Source organism: Atractosteus spatula, chromosome 14 (genome assembly GCF_055471065.1).
Source record: "Atractosteus spatula isolate fAtrSpa1 chromosome 14, fAtrSpa1.hap1, whole genome shotgun sequence".
Lineage (NCBI taxonomy): Eukaryota > Metazoa > Chordata > Actinopteri > Semionotiformes > Lepisosteidae > Atractosteus > Atractosteus spatula.
In genome coordinates this window covers 35,782,034-35,800,626 of record NC_142719.1, presented here as the reverse complement: position 1 = coordinate 35,800,626, position 18,593 = coordinate 35,782,034, and the positions used below count along the sequence as shown (strand labels likewise).

Sequence of the window (18,593 nt, the reverse complement as noted above, 5' to 3'; positions counted from 1 at the left end):
TATTTTTTAAGACAAATCATATTTCAATATTTAAGATGTTATTTTATCTGGAAAGGATACATGCTGTTAACATTATTTTAACATTATAATTTAAAAAAGAATTGAACAAACTGAAAAACTAATAACAAATAACATTATACATATGCAAGATGTCTATACTGTTAAGTGATACAGATTCTCATTAATGTTTTATTTTTTAAGTCTTAGAATGCAACAGAACATGTTATACCACATTTAATTGAGAGGTTAAAATGAAATACATTCCAAATTACATCAAGATCTGCTGAATAAAAAGCTACCATAGGAAATTAATGTAATGTCACTGATTACACATTTAATCTGTCATTTTGAGAAAATAGTGACTGCACTATGGCTAAAATGAGCAAAAAGCATAACATATAAAATATTGTTTTTCAGATTCTTGTAGTAATTTAGCTTTACTGCAGATGGTAAGAGAAATGGCATTTTCTTTGTTTTTAGTTAATGATTTTCTTACTGCTCTCTTGTTCGTAAACAAACAGGTTGCTAAGCAACACTTACAAGCACACTGCTGCCTCTGGTAAGAGGAGTCTGTCTTTTATCCGGTTTTAGTCCTCAACTTGCATTGTTTCTGGAGGTCATCCCTGAAAGCTTGGTTCGCTCAGTGCCCAGTGGAATTTCAAGCCCTCTTCTATTTTTTTTAATTGAGAGAGTCACTGTTGGGGGGAGCAGAGTTGTTGACTGGGTCCTTTTTTTTACACTTTCTAGTACCCAGTTAATTTATCCTGTGTAATTAATCCTCGAAAATACTGTAGTTGTTGTTCTGTATATTGTGCGACTATACTCTATGATTTTTACTATATAAACCATGATGACCTGCCTGTCTGTACCTTAGCTCTACAGTGACCCATTCCTTATTGATTTCCAGAATAATCATTTGGCAAACATTAGGTTATTGTTTTAGTTTATTGCATCAATTACAGTAGCCTGCAACACTTTCTTAACTTGTTACTTTACAAAAAACAAGATTTCTACACATAAATCAGTAAATAAAAAAAGTGCTCGATGCTAACAAAGTAAACAGTACTGTCTGAGTGCCTGAATAAAGCATATGGCTGTAATATTACACTGTTGCTTGAGAAGCTGTACTGTGTAATTTACTCTTTCATACTGCAGATAAGTCTGACATTATTTCTGTTTTATTTGCTAGCATAATAAGGAATTCCTTTTACTAAGTACTGTCATACTGAAACAAGTAAAAAAAGGTGACGCTTGGAAAATGCTGTTCTCTGGGTGAAAATAATTTAGTCACTGCAAACCTGGTTGCTGTTCCTCAGAGTGCAAGTTCCATTGCTATTATTTCTTCCCTGTGAAAACTGAATGGGAGCTTGAGCTCAAACTCACTGCATTAGAGTGAGTACTGAAAGCATTGTATCAAAAGAAAGCATTAATGAGGGACTTAGTCTGGGGATTCAAGCAAAAACAAGCTGCCTTAATTCAGGCATTGCTGGTGGAGGGAGACTAAGAATACAGAATAGACACAAGTAGTTTAATGTTTCCGAGCTGAGAAGTTACACACTGTGTGAAGAATGTAACTGAGTCAGAACTTTTTGATTTTTTTTATCAAAGCATTTTGCTGAAGGTTTGGTTTCATTTTCCATGACATTTTCAGGGTTCTCACACTCTAATAGTTTTAATGTTCAAGCAATCAAATTTAAATAATTCCCATGCTTACAAAATGACCTCAAATATTTGATTTTTCAAAGGAACTTTTTCCAAAGAGATTTCCAATTCAAGGACATACATAATGCAGCACTTCTCGTTTGGTTTGAATTTCTCAAAACGACAGAACGCAGTGAAGCTGAATGTGAGTAAAAATCTGTTTAGCCTTGCTTGCTGTGTTCTCTAAACAGGTTCAACGATTGTGTGACTGGCTCACACAATAAGCTTAGTCTTTGGTAGATGCTGCTGAAACTAAATCTTTCTGATTTCTGGCGCAGGGTTTTCTATTAATTGCTTAATTAATGGGGAAGTTTCTGAGAAATTCCTCTGTTGGAAAGGAACCTGCCAAGCTCCGCAGCTTTATATAAACACATTAGGTTATCCTGTTTGTGGGGATCCTAACAGCATCCCCATGTACAGTATATACACAACAAAAAATATACTGCTCTCTCTAAGTATTGTGTCTTAGGGAGCAAAAGCTGTAAGGGTAAGGCGAGAGGGAAAGGAGACCTCTGAGCCAAAACATTTTTCTGTGGTCTCACCCCCTTTTCACACTCAACACGTCCCCTCACCCCCGCGAGTGAATAAGTGCACTGCTGTTAAAAAGCCCCAATGTAAATGAGGCACAGGAGAGGCGGGGCTGGGGCTGCAGTGAGAGCTCCTGTGTAGATCAGGGAGCGATGGATCCTGTGGCTCATTCACCTCCTGTCTGTGGGCTCTGGGGACACACTAACTCTGCGCTTCACTTATGATGGCCACGCCAGAGGAGAGTCAAGAAGTGACGCTTGGAACTCGCCAGGCAGCCCTAGGAGGCTCGCAGACTGACTTGGCACTGAGTTGCGGTAAGGAGGAAGGGGCCCACACTGATCCGGAAGATGGAGGTGGACCAGCCCACAGTGACCCCGAATGGGTAGAGGAGAGATTCAGGATTGACAGAAAAAAACTGGAAACTATGTTGCATAGTAAGTGGTCTTTATTAAAACTTGTAAAACTTTGGTTTGAAAGTCCCTGTATTTCTGTTGCCCGTAGAAAACTAAACATCACAACAACTGAACACAGCCATGTATTTACTTTGACTTGGGCAATTGTGTATTATGAAACAGAATATACAATATATATGATAAATGTATGAAAATAAATTTGGACTACTTTTTGGGGTTTGGTGGGTCTGTGTACATGCTGCCATTTGCACTTGTTCACACAACCAGTTGAACGTTTCTGGCCTGCTGACAGATTATGACGAAGGATACTTTCTTTATTATAATCATTAACTAACCCCACTAACTGGACTTTTTAAGGGTAGATCTAAGTCTTCAGCTATCAGAAGCCTGTGATGTACCATGAATTGTGACTACATAATCACAGCTGCTAATACACTTTTTCGCCAGCGAGATGAAATTGTTCATTTTCTGCCACCCTCTTTTTGTGAAGAAGTATTGGAATCCCTGTATTTTTTCTGCGCCCATGCTGTTTTCCCATTCCACAGCCAGGGGCTGCGTAACCTATAGCGATCATAACTAAAGAAAGAGAGAGAGGCCAAAAGAACTTGTAAATGTCAATGTAAATGAAGATGAGCTCATTGTAAAAAGGTTACAATGCTACTGCCTTTACGTGAACCTTTGCAAAAATAGTATCTAACAGTATTCCAATGTTTTGCTGGGGTATAGTTTCTCAGTGATAGGTCATCTGTCCACTTCACAAACATTGCCGGTTTCATTTTTTTTTATTGCTTGAGCTTTGTAAACAGCATGCTAACAAGGTTTAAACACAGAAGTTAACAAAAATGTCCAAAATCAAAATGCCTTTTATTTTAGTAGTAAAACTGTGTGATATTTGTAATGTGTGAAGAGAGAAAATATCCATATATTATTACACAACTCCAAAGATTATACTGTAGCTCTTGTTACTTTTAATTAGCTTTGCTCTAGGAAAGTGAAATATGTGACATTGAGAATTCTGAAAGCAATTAGATATTCAAAAGGATATACCATTTTCAAAATTAAGGTAATTAGATGTCTTGGAAATATTATTCATGGACTACATAGGGCTTCAATGATTAGAAATTAAAATGCAGAAAATTTAATTTACTTTTTACAACAATAGGCTGAACTTTATGTTTATGCAAACCATTTTCTGTAATATATTATTATATTCTGTAATGTAATATATCCAATATATTATTTTTTTAATAGGATTAATAATGATAACTATGGAGTTCTGCTACAAAAATGCTGTTAAGGAGGCAGTTTAAGATTAAGTTAATATATATATTCTTCATATTAATATATGTTAATATGAAGACCAATTATGTGCACCTGCTCTTTGGAATATCTCTACTTCCTTGGTTTTACCAGTTAAAAAGGACTTCTCACTCAATCATACACATGCTAATAAGTTCCTTTAACTCCTCACAAGCATTTACAGCTGCCAGGAAAGGCAGGAACAGACACTCCGCTCATTAACATGTGATCGAGAAAACATTTCATCCTTCAGAAGTTGTAAAGATCTAAAATGTCCTTGCTTTGGTATTTAAAACAGCCAAGTCTGCTTTAAATACAATAAGGATTTGTGTTTTCATTTTGCAGCCCCTCATAATGAAAACATTGTGACCGGTGAAGAATTCTTTCAAAAAGTAAGTAGATTAAAAATCTGAATGATTGAAGAAAAAAATGTTGTCCATCCTTTTTCACCCATGAGAATAACAATGACCAAACTATGGGTTTTTAAAAGTGATGATCAGATGTCAGAACTCCAAATTGAATTATTATTTAAATTGTCTCTGTGAGCAGGATGCAATTTGTCTCTTCCAGTGTCTCTCAAACCTGTGATGAAATTATTTTCACTTCTCCCTTGCAATGGTGTTCTCAGGTGATGGCAGAGACCAATACACAGATTAAATGGCCTTCCAAATTGAAGATTGGGGCAAAGTCAAAGAAAGGTAAAAAATCCACTAACATATTCATTATAATTCTGATAGTTGATTATGTTACAAGCCCTTCTTTGTCTTGGGACAAGTACATTATTTTTATTTCTTTATTCATTGAAGTTTTCAATATTATGGCAATAACTCAAAATATCTATATTGTTTTATCTTTTTTATTTCTGCCAGATCCTCATGTTAAGGTAGAAGGGAAGAAATACAATGTCTTGGAGGCCAAGAAGAAGATATTAGAACTTTTGGAGACAAAGGTAATCCTGCTTTGAGAATGATCCTTTATTTTGAATTCTGTTTGAATTTAAAACCCATAAGGTGCAGGTAAAACAGGGTGTGACTGTGTTTTAAAAGAACTATGTGTTCTGCTTTTGAAAAATCTAAGCACTACTTTTTCAGGAAAACTGCCAATTTACTTGACAGCTGGAGCACATGTTGTACCCCTGGTATCAATGTGAAGTATCTATTTCTCCAAAGAGGAAACTGACTTTGATTTGCTGAATTATATCTTGTCAACCTGATTTCACCGTCTATGCAATGTCTGTTATGCAAATGCAGGTAGAAAAGAGTGGCTATTAGATGATGAGATTGGAAGGTCATTTAGCCTCATAGTTTTTCCTTGTCCTGTTCAGTAGATGTTCGGAAACCAAAGATCAAAGTACGCCATTCTTTGCATTGCTGTGACTGAGATTCTCATCGCTTTGCCTGTGTCCAGGTAAATAAAGCAACTCTGAAGATGGATGTGGCTTACACAGAGCATTCCCATGTGATAGGGAAAGGGGGCAACAATATTAAAAAAGTCATGGAGGAGACAGGATGTCACATACACTTCCCAGACTCCAACCGCAACAGCGTAAATGTGGAAAAGAGCAATCAGGTACCGCAAAATCTCTTTTTTCATATTGTTATGTTCCAGATGACGTTGAGTACTTTCTTGATTACTTCGGTTTAGAAGTGTTTTTGTAAATTATCCAATTTATTTATGCGAATAACCTGGCATTTGAGATTTAATTGGCAAGCAAACCCATTTGAGATACTGCACAGTGTCATGAAGGAAAAACAGAGAAACAGGAAAGTGATCCAGGCTTTCAAATATTCTTTTTATTTAGGTATTTCTTAAAAATATATGCTGAAATATGCTTTTTACTACTGCTAATTATATAAAGGTCTAATACTTAAAACCACATTGAAGGTGAGTTTAAAATACTGTTTGCTTAAAAAGACTACAAATCATTATTTTCTATGGAATACATTGTATTGTGTTTTAACTGTCTCCATTCTGCCTAGGTTTCAATTGCTGGGCCTGTGTCTGGTGTGGAATCTGCCAGGAGAAGAATAAGGGTAAATATTGTATTGCATATTTTATAAGCATCTTTTTCAGTTTATTTATAGGGAAACTAAGACAAATATAGTAGATTAATTACTGTTTTTTAATAGTATATTTATATAGCTTAATATTTTGCTAATAGTGGAATTAAATCTTCCTAGCAATGTTTCAGTAACTGCGTAGATTAATAATTGTTCAGGTAAGAGGAAAAAAAAAATCTTACGCAAACCTATTTTCCAGGAACTTCAGCCTCTGGTTCTGAGCTTTGACCTGCCTGTGGCCATGGTTCCTCAGACCGTACCTGATGTGAATTCTCCAGTGATTCAACACATAGTCCAGACCTTTAATGTCACCGTCTCCTTTCGACAGCAGCCAAAGTTCTACAGCACTACCTGCACAGTGAGGGGCCTGCAGGGCAACTGCTGTTCTGTCAAGGTGAACCAGGCTATGTTGCTTGTTTCTCAGATGAGTTTCTTCTCCACTTTAGAACCTTTTCAATGTTTAGCACTTTATATAGTATTTCATTGAAATTAAATAAAAGTGTGCTACATATTTATTTTAATATCTGGAATATCTATTTTTATGAATTTATTAAGGAAACGTTGCTGCTGTCTCATTCTGTCTCACCTTAGGTAATTGTGGATAGATAAGATTATATTGCTGTGTTTGAAAGCGTAGGAGTGTATCTCCGGTGTCCTTCCTAAATTCCCAGATCAAATTTATTTTCATGAGTCCACAATCAGACCCAGTATTTACTCAGAAATGCATAATATGTTACAATATGGCAATGCTCTTCAGTGGTAGTTGTATAATTCTTTCTGGTCTGTAAAGTGCTGTGGGGTGAAACCCATTATGCAAGGTACTGTAATCGTGGTAAAAACACACTCTGACCCTCGAAAACTTCAATCTCCTGACAGAAGGCAACGTGCGTGTTGATTGAGCTGCTGATCGGCGCTGAGGTCAGCGTCACTGTGAGTACACAGCTCGACATCACCTCCCAGCAGCACCTGTTCTTAATCGGCCAGAACGGCGCCAACTTCATCAATATTATGCACATGACTCAGACTCAGATTGTCCTTCCTGAGTTGAACACTCCTCAGAGCCGATCCATGCTGTTGATACAGGGAACCACAGATTCTGTTTGTCTGGCCAAACAGCAGCTTCTGGTGAGTACCCAGGTTAATATATTGGTTTGTTTGACTTAAGAGCATTAGTTGATTCAATGGGTTATTAATAATGGATATTGTTTAATAATGGTAGTGATGTAAAAGAGTCCATCTTACAGAGTAATACTTTCAGAAAACCCAGGAATTAATAATAGCCTGGGGCTTCTCGATTAGCATAAACTCCTGAGTGTGGAATGAGTTCTATGATCATGGGTTTAAGCCTGTGACATGTCACAGGTAGTGCCCAAGAGGCAATGCATGATTGGCAGAGGTTAGAGTGAGATTATTTGTCCAGGACTTTCTTGCCTCAAACACACACGGTAACCCCTGTGGCCTCCTGAGGGCTTGCAGGCAATTGGCTCTGCATCTGTGGTATTGGGCTGCACAGCATGTCATGTGTTAAAAGACGAATGACCTGAAGTGTGAGTCTGCCTACAAATCTTCATTTTCCCTTGTGTGTGGTGTAAGGATTCAGAGCTGTGAATATCAGGATAGTATAACAAAATTAATAGGCTATTCTAAATCTAAAAAATAGCCCAAGCACATTCTTTATTAGGAACATGTCAATTTCAAAATGATTATTAGAAAACACAAAAGTCTTAAATTATTCTTAAGCTTATCAATACAATTCATAAAAATCTTTTAAACAATCTAAACGTATGCAGCTGGCATTACATAATATTTATAGTAAGTATAAGCTGTCACACCCACTTCTCTTTTTCCTGGGTTGTTGGATGCCTTATGTGCTTATTATTTCACATGTTTAGTAAGCAATTCAGTGTTTTTAGGTCGAGAGATTATCACAGTTTGTTCACCACAATACCTGCTGTGTTAAACAGTATTTTGCATGGCACAGATGTGGCTTAAACATTGTGAGACACTGTGTTTGCTACTGATCTGTATACTGCTAACTGAAATTAGAAGTGTTAAGTTGATTTCAATAGGATCTTCTGCACTATCACTCACTGCTTTCACTGTGTGTTTTGTTTCTGACATGGCTAGACTCTCCTTTTTCTTATGTCTTCACTAATCAATGATGCTCAGCTCTCGACAAAGGGATGCTCAGCCTGTAGATGGGACTGATTACACTGCCCTCATATGAAAAGCCTTCTTTACAAATGAATCAGAAAACTTTTCCTTTACCTGCAAGCTTTTCATCAGCATCTAATGTGAACCCAAAACTGCAGCTGGCTTGTAACTCTCCAATTTGTCTTCAAATTATATATAATGTTTTCTATGATTTTATTTGACTGTGTTGGCTAGTTTGGAGCATTTGAACCTGTAGTATTCAAATATGATTTAAAAATGTGTAATTATTGGAAAAAAAACCTCAATCAAATCCTTAGGTGATTAATTGGCATAATTTTTCCTCTTGGTCTGCAGGACTGTCTGCCAATTTGCTTGATGTTTGACATGAAAGAAGATGGAGATGTGGATCCTTCCAAGCTCAGCCAAATGATGCAGAACCTTGGGGTTTTCATTAGCGTCAAGCCAAAAGTGAAGCAGACAACCAAGGTTTCCTGTCTCTTCCTCCTTTCCTATTTCACTGCCATGCTAAACATTCTGATTCCTTCAATTAGATATGGTTAAGTCTACATCCATCCATTGGAAACTTATGAATGCTGGTTCACTTAAACTTTGAAATTTACAGAGAGAGACCTAAAAAATAATTAGTGTTTCTCTTCAAACTAAGAAAATATTAAAAACAGTGAGTGTTTTGTTCTTTTAGCTTTAGGCTAGTTAAAGGCTTATCCACCCATGGCTTGATTGTAAGAAATTAAAATGTGTGGAAAATGTTTGTGTATGTTTTCTGTTTTAATAGTACCACTATTTTAATTCTTCTTGTTTTCCAATTCCTAGTCAGTTGTAGTGAAGACTTTGGAAAGGAATGTATTAAACTTGTATGAAGTAAGAAGATTGCTGTTGGGTCTAGAAACCATCGAGGTTCCCGTAGCAGTAAAGCCTACCTGCGATATTCCCTTAACCAATGGTCTAACTAATTACTGGCTCAATCTGATTATGCAACAGCTAGGTCTTGCAGATGCAGGTAAGGTTTGCAATCTGAATCTGAATCTAATACGTTATGAACCTCTTTTCCTATTTAGAATGCTTTTTCATATAGTATTCTCTTGTATTATGCAAGTAGACCCTGCTCTGTAAGTGGAATTTGGATTTTCTTTTACGTTTTTTCTGTAAATTAGTTTGTTGAGCATAGAAGAAACTATGAACTTGAAAAGTACTGTTCATGATTACAACATATTATGCAGGGATCAGAAGAAAATATGACTGATCTCCCTTTCATATAAGGCACAAGAGGGTAGTTACAGGAAAGATCAAAGGTATTAAAAAATATCCACTGCTTGCACTTCATGTTTAAAGAAGCTAAATGTGCTCATTACATTTTATTTTAATACCAACAAATTATATTTTGATTAATGTAACATTTACATTTGAAATAAGCAAAATGATTAAAAATAGTAAATTGCAACACTGATAGAGCATTGATTTCAAACAGCAGCAGCAAGTGTTAGAGTACAGACAAATAGAAATGTTGAACATATTATGTGTCCTATAACTGTCAACCAGGTCATAGATGATGTCAGCTTCATGAAAATAAGCCAGAAGAAATTACCTAGAAAAGATGTTTAGTATAGGTTTTCTGTTTTTACCAGGAGCGTTCCCAACTCCAGAGGCAGTGGTCAGTGCCCTTTTGCAGGTGAAAACTAGACTTTCCCCACCTCCAGGTCTCTCTCTGCTGCATGAAGAGGGCAAAGGATCATTGAAGAGGAATGAAACTGAATGCTTGAAAAAAGTAAGATTATTAAGGGATGGCTTATTTAATTTTCTTTTCACATATTCACTTTCTTGTCCATCAACTGATTGCATCAGTGACATTATTTTGAGAGCTACCTTTGCCTTCAGATTTGCTCAGAAACAAATATTTGTAAAACAAAGCCATTGCTAATTTGCTTCCTTTATTTCTTCTTCAGGTTTCTGAGACTAAACATCTGCAGAGCTCTTCTGTGACTGAGCAACCAAATAATGATAATTCAGAACCAAAAGAACTAGTAGAGGGTTCAAGCTCAACAAACCTTCAAATCAGGAAAAAACTAAATCAGGGTGGAAGCAGAACAACCTCACATGAGTCTGCCGGATGCCAGAACCTGTACAAATTGTAAGTGTTCTTCATTGATATTTTCAAGCCTGTCCTGCAGTGTAATAACTTGTGTTGAGGGATAATGAACCTTATTTTTTAAGAAATGACAAATGTTCAGACACTGACTGACTTGTGCTGTCCTCAAGGAAAAACCTTAAAATGCTGCAATCAGATATAGACTGTGCGTCATTTCATTTCTTTAGATTGCAACCTTGACCTCAACTGCTTTAAGATTGTCGGGCTTTCCATGAACAGGAGCCCACAGTGGTGTCAGATTGTTTTTTTGTGCGCTAGAGATCATTGTCTTCAAATCTTCTTAAAGGGGAAATGCACCTCTATTTTTATATTTTGGGGTTAGAAAGAACCAGCATTGATGAGTGCATTTCAAATCACAGTAAAAGTAAAATCTACAAAGTGAAATTTACATCACAAAATAAGCTAAATGTCCCGTCATGCGCAGTGCCATATTCTGCAATTCAGAACAAGTCAACAAAATGTCTGGTGATGTGAAGCAGCCCTATTACATTGTAAACAAGCCAGCTTGTGAATACATCTCTTTTAATCCAATAGAAATATTGCTCTCGGCATCTAGACAGATTTGCCGATAAATACTACTTACTTGTTAACTCTCCATGGAGATCACATTGGAACATTTCTGTGGTGAAATGTCTGCTGTACAACCTGTACTTACTGTATTTGCTTGTGCATCACATTACATTAGTCATTACAGTGACTAGTGAGCAGGAAGGGTCGGTTTAAGTCACAATTCTTGCGAACTCTCACTCTCGTCCATGGCAAGACAAGTAGTTTGCGACAACATGGTGACCATGCAGTACTTTCACAAAGTTCACAATTTTCTGCTTAATCCGTGAAATGTCTCATGCACAGCCTGTTCTTATTTGCTCGTATATCACATTACATTCGTGATTACAGTGACTAGGGAGCAGGAAGAGCAGCTTCATGTCACTCTTCTTGCAAACCTGCAAACTCGCCTGTTGCGAGACTAGGGGTTTGTGACAACATGGCAACCATAGAGCACTTTCACAAAGTTCACGATTTTGTGCTTAATTCAAAATGTGTAAATTTTTTCAATACTGTCGGTGAGTTTATTTTGTTACCAAGATTTAATAACCGGTCTGAGAAATTGGGCAGTTCCCCTTTAATGTGAAAGTGTTGCAGTGAAAACAGGACATATTTTAGGTCTTGTACCTTGTGTTCAGTTCATTTCACATTGTTCACAATCATTTGTCTAAGACACTAAATACAAAGTAATCATTTCTGCTGTTTCTTTCAGATTGTTAAAAAGTGATGAGGACAGTGATACAGATAAAGTGAACAATGTTGAGACAGACACCATGCAAACTACAGAGTCAGGCACTGCCTCCATGAAGACTGAGGTATAGAAAATTAGAAAAAAAATAAATTAGAATTTTTAAAAATGAGAAATAAAGCAAAGATTCAATTTATACTGTATCTCTTTAATTCAACTCATGTCAGTTGGGTTGTTCTGTTCATGTTCTGACCGGGACCAAACAGGGATCGAATCTCAGGCATTTGTAGGTTTTCTCCCTAACCCAGGAAAACCCAAAAATATTTTGTATTTTCCATTTCACCCAAGGTTTGTATGAGTGTATTATCTGAAGTTCCCTTTTCTGTATGGACATATCATACATAAATGCCTGCTGTTTGCTTCATAGTTTAATTAGAATAAATCTGTAGTGATTAAAACGCATATTAAAATTAAAAATAACTCTTGCACCAGTTTAATTAAAGGGATGAAAGTTGCATTTATTAATGGCAAAAAGAAACCAATTTAGTATAAATGAGCGCTCATAGATCATTTATGGATACAATTAAAGCATTATAGATTAACACTGAGTAATATTGATGCATGATGGCTACTGGCTCATTTGTCATGTATAGACATTCATTTGCAACTTTAAATGGATGTTGCATTAAAGGTGTTTCAATGAAACTTCAGACAGAAATATATTGAATGTTAAATATAAGTTCTTCAGTTAAGTGCATGTGAAACAAGTACATAGGTTCCAAAAACTCAATACCTTGTGAGCTAAGTGTGTACAGTAAGTAACAAAGTTTTTAGTGCTAAAATTAAAGTGACCTCTGTGCAGAAATTCACGAACACTGTACCTTTTGCCCACATCTGACTGGTAATTTCAGAAGTTACAAACAGGCCAGTCAAGTGGAACACAAGAATGGAATTGACATGTAGTTTCAAGAATTGCCTTGCTGATACAGTGACCTTGGTGATAGCACACTCTAACACAGGATTGTGATTGTGTCTCTGCTCATCTTCCTGTGTCAAAGGACACAAAGCAAATTACATATGTAACTTTTGTTCAGCAATTTGTTGGTCTGTCTGTACAGTTAACCAACATAAATCATTAAAAAATTTCAGACAATTTATCTTCATGTGCTGGTTTACTATATGCCCATTCCATTGTTTCAGGAATACGACTATGAAAAGAAGAAACTCTTAGCAACAAGAGGTAAGATGCAAACTTTGCAAAAGGATTCTTAATATGCTCAATTGGGAGTTTATTTGTGGATGCCAAATATGACAGTTTTATGCAAATAATTTCTTTTCCATATTCTATTGTTTTTATAACTGTTTTGTATGATTAATTTTCCATAAGATTAAAGCACTCTTTAATTAAAAAAATCTGTTACTGGTACATTAATCTCTATAATAGAGCTGTAATTAAAAGTTAATCTTATTAAATAAATACATTTCTAACTTGCAGAGGCCTTTTAGCATTATGCTTGCAGTTAATCAGCAGTAATATGAACAAATAATGCTAGTAGTTCAACAGTCTTTACTTCAAACCTTTTGATCGAGAATGACTTATCTAAGACATGTGAAAATCTTTTGTTTCATTCACTTGATAAAGTACTTGTTCTCAGTGAATAGCATAAACAGCCAGATACGAAGACCTTATCAGTCTTTTGTTATTAAAAATATACAGTAGTTACAATATTCTTCTGAATATTACTGTGCTATGATTTTTTCCGAATAAGATGTTTGAATGTGCAATTGGCCTGTTCAAGTTGATTTGAGGTCGCACAGCCCATATTTAGTTGCTCCTGCTTCTGTGATGTTGTGTTTCAGCAATGCAGAAGAAGCCGGTAGTGACAGAAGTACGAACTCCCACAGATACCTGGAGTGGCCTGGGCTTCTCAAAGTCCATGCCTGCAGAGGCAGCAAAGGAGCTCCGCTGTGTCAGTCGGCGCAACTACAGGTCATACCTAGATAACAGCAGTACACAGGTATCCTCTTCCACTCATAACATGAATAGCAAGACCATCCGCTCTACGCGGAAAAAAAAAAAATTGTGAACCAAGTTCCTGTTTCCTTTTGGACATAAAGGTGAAAAAACATCTCAGCTTGCAGCTCTAAATAAAAATTCAAAACATCAGCAGACACTTACAGCAACAGATGTCTTTCTCTTTGCTCAGTGAGTGTTTGGCTGTTGAACTGCTCAGGTGTCGTTAATTTGGCTCGTGAATGGAAAGGCAGTGTAGGTGGAATAAGCTGAATGCGTAGCACTTTGGGGTAAGTGGTAAGGCTTCACATCCAATTACTTACTAGATTGCAATTTACATGCTGACCATCTGTCATACAGCAAATGTGTGATAGGTTTCACAGTAATTTGTATGAATGATAGTGGTGAACATTTAATGCTATGAATAGTCTCAGTGACAGGTTGCTTTAAGTCTATTGCTCTAATACATTTGGAAACTCTGTTTTGAGTGAAATATTTTTTTAATTTAAGAAGAAAATTCTTGTCCAAATGTATTACTTCCTAAGCTATCTTGTATAGAGCTTAGGAAGTAATGCAATGCTTTTCACTTTCAGTTGTTTCCTACCCACTTAACTCCTTAAATGCAAAATAATTAAAAATAGGAATGAACAGTTCAACAGAAGCACAGTTTTGACTGCTTATTTATTAAACATATTTTATACATTTAAAGGAAATGTTTTGATGATTTTATTTATTACCCAAAGTAGTTGTTTTTCCTCTGTTATTGTGTTAGTTTCAGAACATATACTTTTTGTTGTGGAATATAAGTATAATGGATTATAAATACTCCAAAAATATTCAAGGGTTGTTCAGAGACTATAAAGACAATCATGTTTATCATACCCTGCTTACTCATGGGTGAGGATATATGAGGGGCTTGTATCATGAAAGAACTGTACAAGAGGTGTTTTGGAAGAAAAAAGAGTCTCTCTGGTGCTCTATCACCTTTTGACATTAGGATGGTAGCTTTCAAACTCCCACACAGGCTTATGACAGTTCCTTGGATCCATTCAGGTACATACAGAGAAAAAAACCCATGTGGCTGGAAACAAATTGCTTTAAATCTGCAGGTGAGAGGACACATTCAACTCTGCCATTATTATGTGGTACTGGAACATCCCCAGGCAGAGAAAAATCAGATGCTGAAAGGAGTTTCCCAAAGTAACCCTATGTTTTGTCTTTGTTTTCACCCTCCATCTTCAAGACATGGAGCTTGCAAAAGTCCCTCAGTAAAGATAAGCTCACCAGCGGAAGTAACTCTGAAAACTGGCGTGAAAGGAGAGAACCTGCACCTTCATCACCACCGCCTTCCTCCTCTTCATCTTCATCGGCGTCCTCCTTCCCTGCCTTTGCGTCCTCGTCGACGAGAAGCAGGGCAGACAAATTTTGTAGGGGTTTCACGCAACTGTGCCATATTGCTGGTGTTTTATTTTGTCGTGTTTCACATGATTGCTTCTGAAAGAATCCTTCTGGATCTTTTCTCTTATGAAATACATTACATTGTAAACTGTTTAACCTTGGTCTGAGATTTAAAGATTAAAGAAACTCAGAAAACTTATTTTCCAACCATTATATGGGAAATTACTAATAATAAAAGTAAATAATATTCCAGTACATTTTGCAATAAACCAACACTAACCCAGTGAACCTGAAATGTTCTCATTACATGTCAGACACTAATTCCCTCTTCTTCTTTCCAACTGAAGCCTTCCTTAGCTGCAGTAATTACTTTGAGAGTGTCTCATCGCTGAGCAGGCCAAGCAGTAGTACACCCACTCCAACCCCTCAGCATACTACAGATCTGCCAGAGCTCTTCAGTCAGCTAGGCCTGGGGAAATACATCGACATCTTCCAACAACAGGAGGTACAGCTCTCCTCCCTAAAGCTCCATGCAATGATTATTTGATTATTCAGATTGGATTTACTAGGAGGTGTTAAAAAGTACCAACTAGAGAATGTGTGTGTGTTGGTATTCTTGTGTGTTAAATTAAAAAAAATGTACCATTTAAGTAATCAATCTAGACTTAATTATAAAAAGGTGTGTGTTTTGCTTAATACCAGTAACCACATCCTGGAAAACAGAGTTACAGTACTTAAAGAATTCCTTTTGCACCTTACCACCTTAGGGTTTCTTTAATTGTTTCACCCTCAAGGCTCATAAATCAATATAGACTTCCATATCTCCCCTTCACTTGTAAGTGTTAATTGGTATTTGTCTGTATCCATGGGTTTGAAAAGTTGGTTTATTAATAAAGGTTATTATTAGTTTAGGTGGGTAGCTGTGTCAGCATACACGTAGGCTACAAAGGAACAAGTAATAGGTTAATTCCATGCTGAAAGGAGAAGAGAGAAAACGCGTTTCAGCTGTGAAGCCTTCTTCAGGTGTGTCCACCTGACAAGGAGTTTTTATTATTCTCCTTGTCCTATAAAGTACTTTATAAATAATCAAATGTAATTCTTTGGAGAATCTCTACTCCTAGCCCCATCATATCATGTGAACTGCATGCAGCCTTGTATACAGTAATATAGCTTTTGAACTACTATGTACTCCACTTTGACAGTACAGTGCCACATAAGTCAAGTAAACATTCCAGTAATGAATAAACAATATTTATGAAGGTGATGTTGAGTCACTGAAACCTCTAGGACAAAATCAATATAAATTCAATTCTGATTTTTTTTTCTCCATTACACAGCATAGACCAGGGTTACTTGTATAAAAATCCAACAGAATTTCATTAACACAAGCCAACATTTTGGCCTAGAGTGACTAATAACCATTGCTTGTTGGGACATGTATTGTGTCAGATTTCAGTAATGCTATTGCAGTGTAGTGAAGTGGTACATCAGAATAGTTTTCTCCTGTCTTGAAAATGTTTTTGCTGTTCACGCTATGTCTGTTTTCCTTCGTTCCCTAGATTGACTTTCAGACATTTCTGACACTCTCTGATGAGGACCTCAAAGAAGTAGGAATTTCAACTTTTGGGGCAAGACGGAAAATGCTCTTGGCTATTTCAGGTATTATGTTTGCTTTTAAAGACGTCCCCATTTGGATCTGCTTTTCAATGTTGCTGCACACCATCATTCTATCATTTTTAAGTAGAATGAATTCTATCATGGTAAAACAGTGCTTCTGTTTATTTTTCCATGTAAACAACTGTTATTTAGCCTGAAAATGGTGCCTTGTGCTTACAGGTGTTAGCTTTTATAATTGTAATTAAATTATAATTATAACTTTATTAGTCCATGCATGCTCTCTTCTCTCATTTAGTTATGTGGGGAAAATAACTCCTCTTCTGAAGTACTTCAGTTTTCCTGAAGGCATTGAGAGAAAGAATTGATTATATAGCACATACTCGTTGAGGACAAAACCACAGAAGAAATATAATGTATTTGATTCAAAGTTAAGACTTAAGGTTTCATCAGATACATTCCTTAACTTACAGACTTTTTTATACATGCACAGATGGGCTCTTAAAATGGATTCCTTTTTTTCTCCTTAGAGTTCAACAAAAATAAAAAGAAGTTCCTGGATCCCCCTGCAGTAAAGCCAGGGTACCTGGAAGGTGGGGCGAGCGGAAGGCTGCCCCGGATAGTGGACATGGACACAGGAAGCCAAAGTAACTGCTGGTAAGGGGCAGCAGGAGAATTTGCACTGCTGGCCTAAGTGAACCATCATGGCTGCAGAGAAGTCTACTATAGATAAGTACATCCCGGGGTGCAATCAAAAAAAGTCATCCAGCTTGATGTTTCCTTCCTCAGACTGATCCAACACCCCCATTGTCTGACATCAGCAACCATGTGGACAGTTTTGCTGTTGCCTGAGCTGATTGGTGGGCTGATGTTCATACACGAGGTGGTAACAATTGCCTTTTATTGACTCCTTTGGAGATGTCTTGGCGCTGCTGCATATAATGTTGTGGAATTCATCAAGCTGTAATAGTTGTGTCCTAGGAAATAACCCTCAAAATAAAGATCACCCACTGGTGCTGTTTCTTGTGTGTCAGTAGAGCTGAGGAATCTGTTACAGAAGACTATGTCAAGAGGAGAACCTTCACCTTACACGCAGTGGTTGCCAGGACACGACACTTCAGGCGCTGTAAAATAAACCGCACACAGGGAACTTTTATCAAAGCTGCCTTTTCCAATTTTGTTTTATTTTTCTGTGTCAGCTTCTGGTCCTGTCCAGCAGCTTATCTTGTCTGATCACAAAATTCAAATTCATGCAGTGAAGATATTTTTTATAAATAAATTTACTGATGTCATTCGGTCTTTGAGCACCAACAGAGCGGCAATGTGCAACCGCCTCTTGACGGAACTATTCACAGTAGAGACATCTGTATCGACGAGAGACAGTCGTGAATGATTTTCTGTCATTTGTGAACTATCTGATCATGTCAGAATAAGGGTACTCTTAAAAAACTTTATTACTTGATATTTATCAATCAATGTGCTTGTGCAGAAAGTGCCTAACTTTTGTTGCCTCTCTGGACTGATATCCTACTGCAGATTTATGTTTTTAATTAACATAAGTGTTATGTAAAACAGACCACTCAATCCTGGTCTGGTTGACACGACAAGAACCAAAGTTTTATTCAAATACTGGGAAAAACCAAGGTAATGCCCCTGTGTGGAAGTCAGTCTGACAGCTTAGATAAGGTGTCTCAACTCTATGTCTCCTTTCTACACTGAGATAAAGCTGAGATTTTTTTGCAATACAATTTGTATTATTTTAAATAATATTTAAATAAACCATTGAGGCTTTAGTAGAAAGCTTGTGGTGCAAGTTATTTTTTCAACTTTGATGGTCTAAGTATAATGGCCTTAGGTTTGAGTGAATTAATGCCTGATCTTTTTTGCCATTTGCAATTCTGTTACAAATAATATACAGTACATATACCTGGGAATTACAGGTGGCTAGTACTTCACATAGCTTTACATTGACATGCATGTATATATGTGTAGGTTAACAAAGATATGAGCTTCT

At 36.7% G+C, this 18,593-nt stretch overlaps 1 protein-coding gene across 1 annotated transcript; it reads left to right on the top strand.

Annotated features, from left to right (window-relative positions):
• Window positions 1-2,389: 2,389 nt before the first annotated feature.
• On the top strand, window positions 2,390-17,593 carry bicc2 (bicaudal C homolog 2). The gene is made up of 19 exons (XM_088932166.1): window positions 2,390-2,663; window positions 4,287-4,333; window positions 4,570-4,639; window positions 4,811-4,890; window positions 5,349-5,510; window positions 5,921-5,974; window positions 6,201-6,395; window positions 6,878-7,126; window positions 8,510-8,641; window positions 8,987-9,173; window positions 9,799-9,938; window positions 10,117-10,301; window positions 11,578-11,680; window positions 12,754-12,793; window positions 13,414-13,571; window positions 14,811-14,994; window positions 15,313-15,470; window positions 16,525-16,624; window positions 17,110-17,593. The coding sequence occupies exons 1-19, from the start codon at window positions 2,450-2,452 to the stop codon at window positions 17,238-17,240; spliced, it is 2,589 nt and encodes an 862-aa protein (XP_088788292.1). The 5' UTR covers window positions 2,390-2,449; the 3' UTR covers window positions 17,241-17,593.
• The last annotated feature ends 1,000 nt before the right edge of the window (window positions 17,594-18,593 follow it).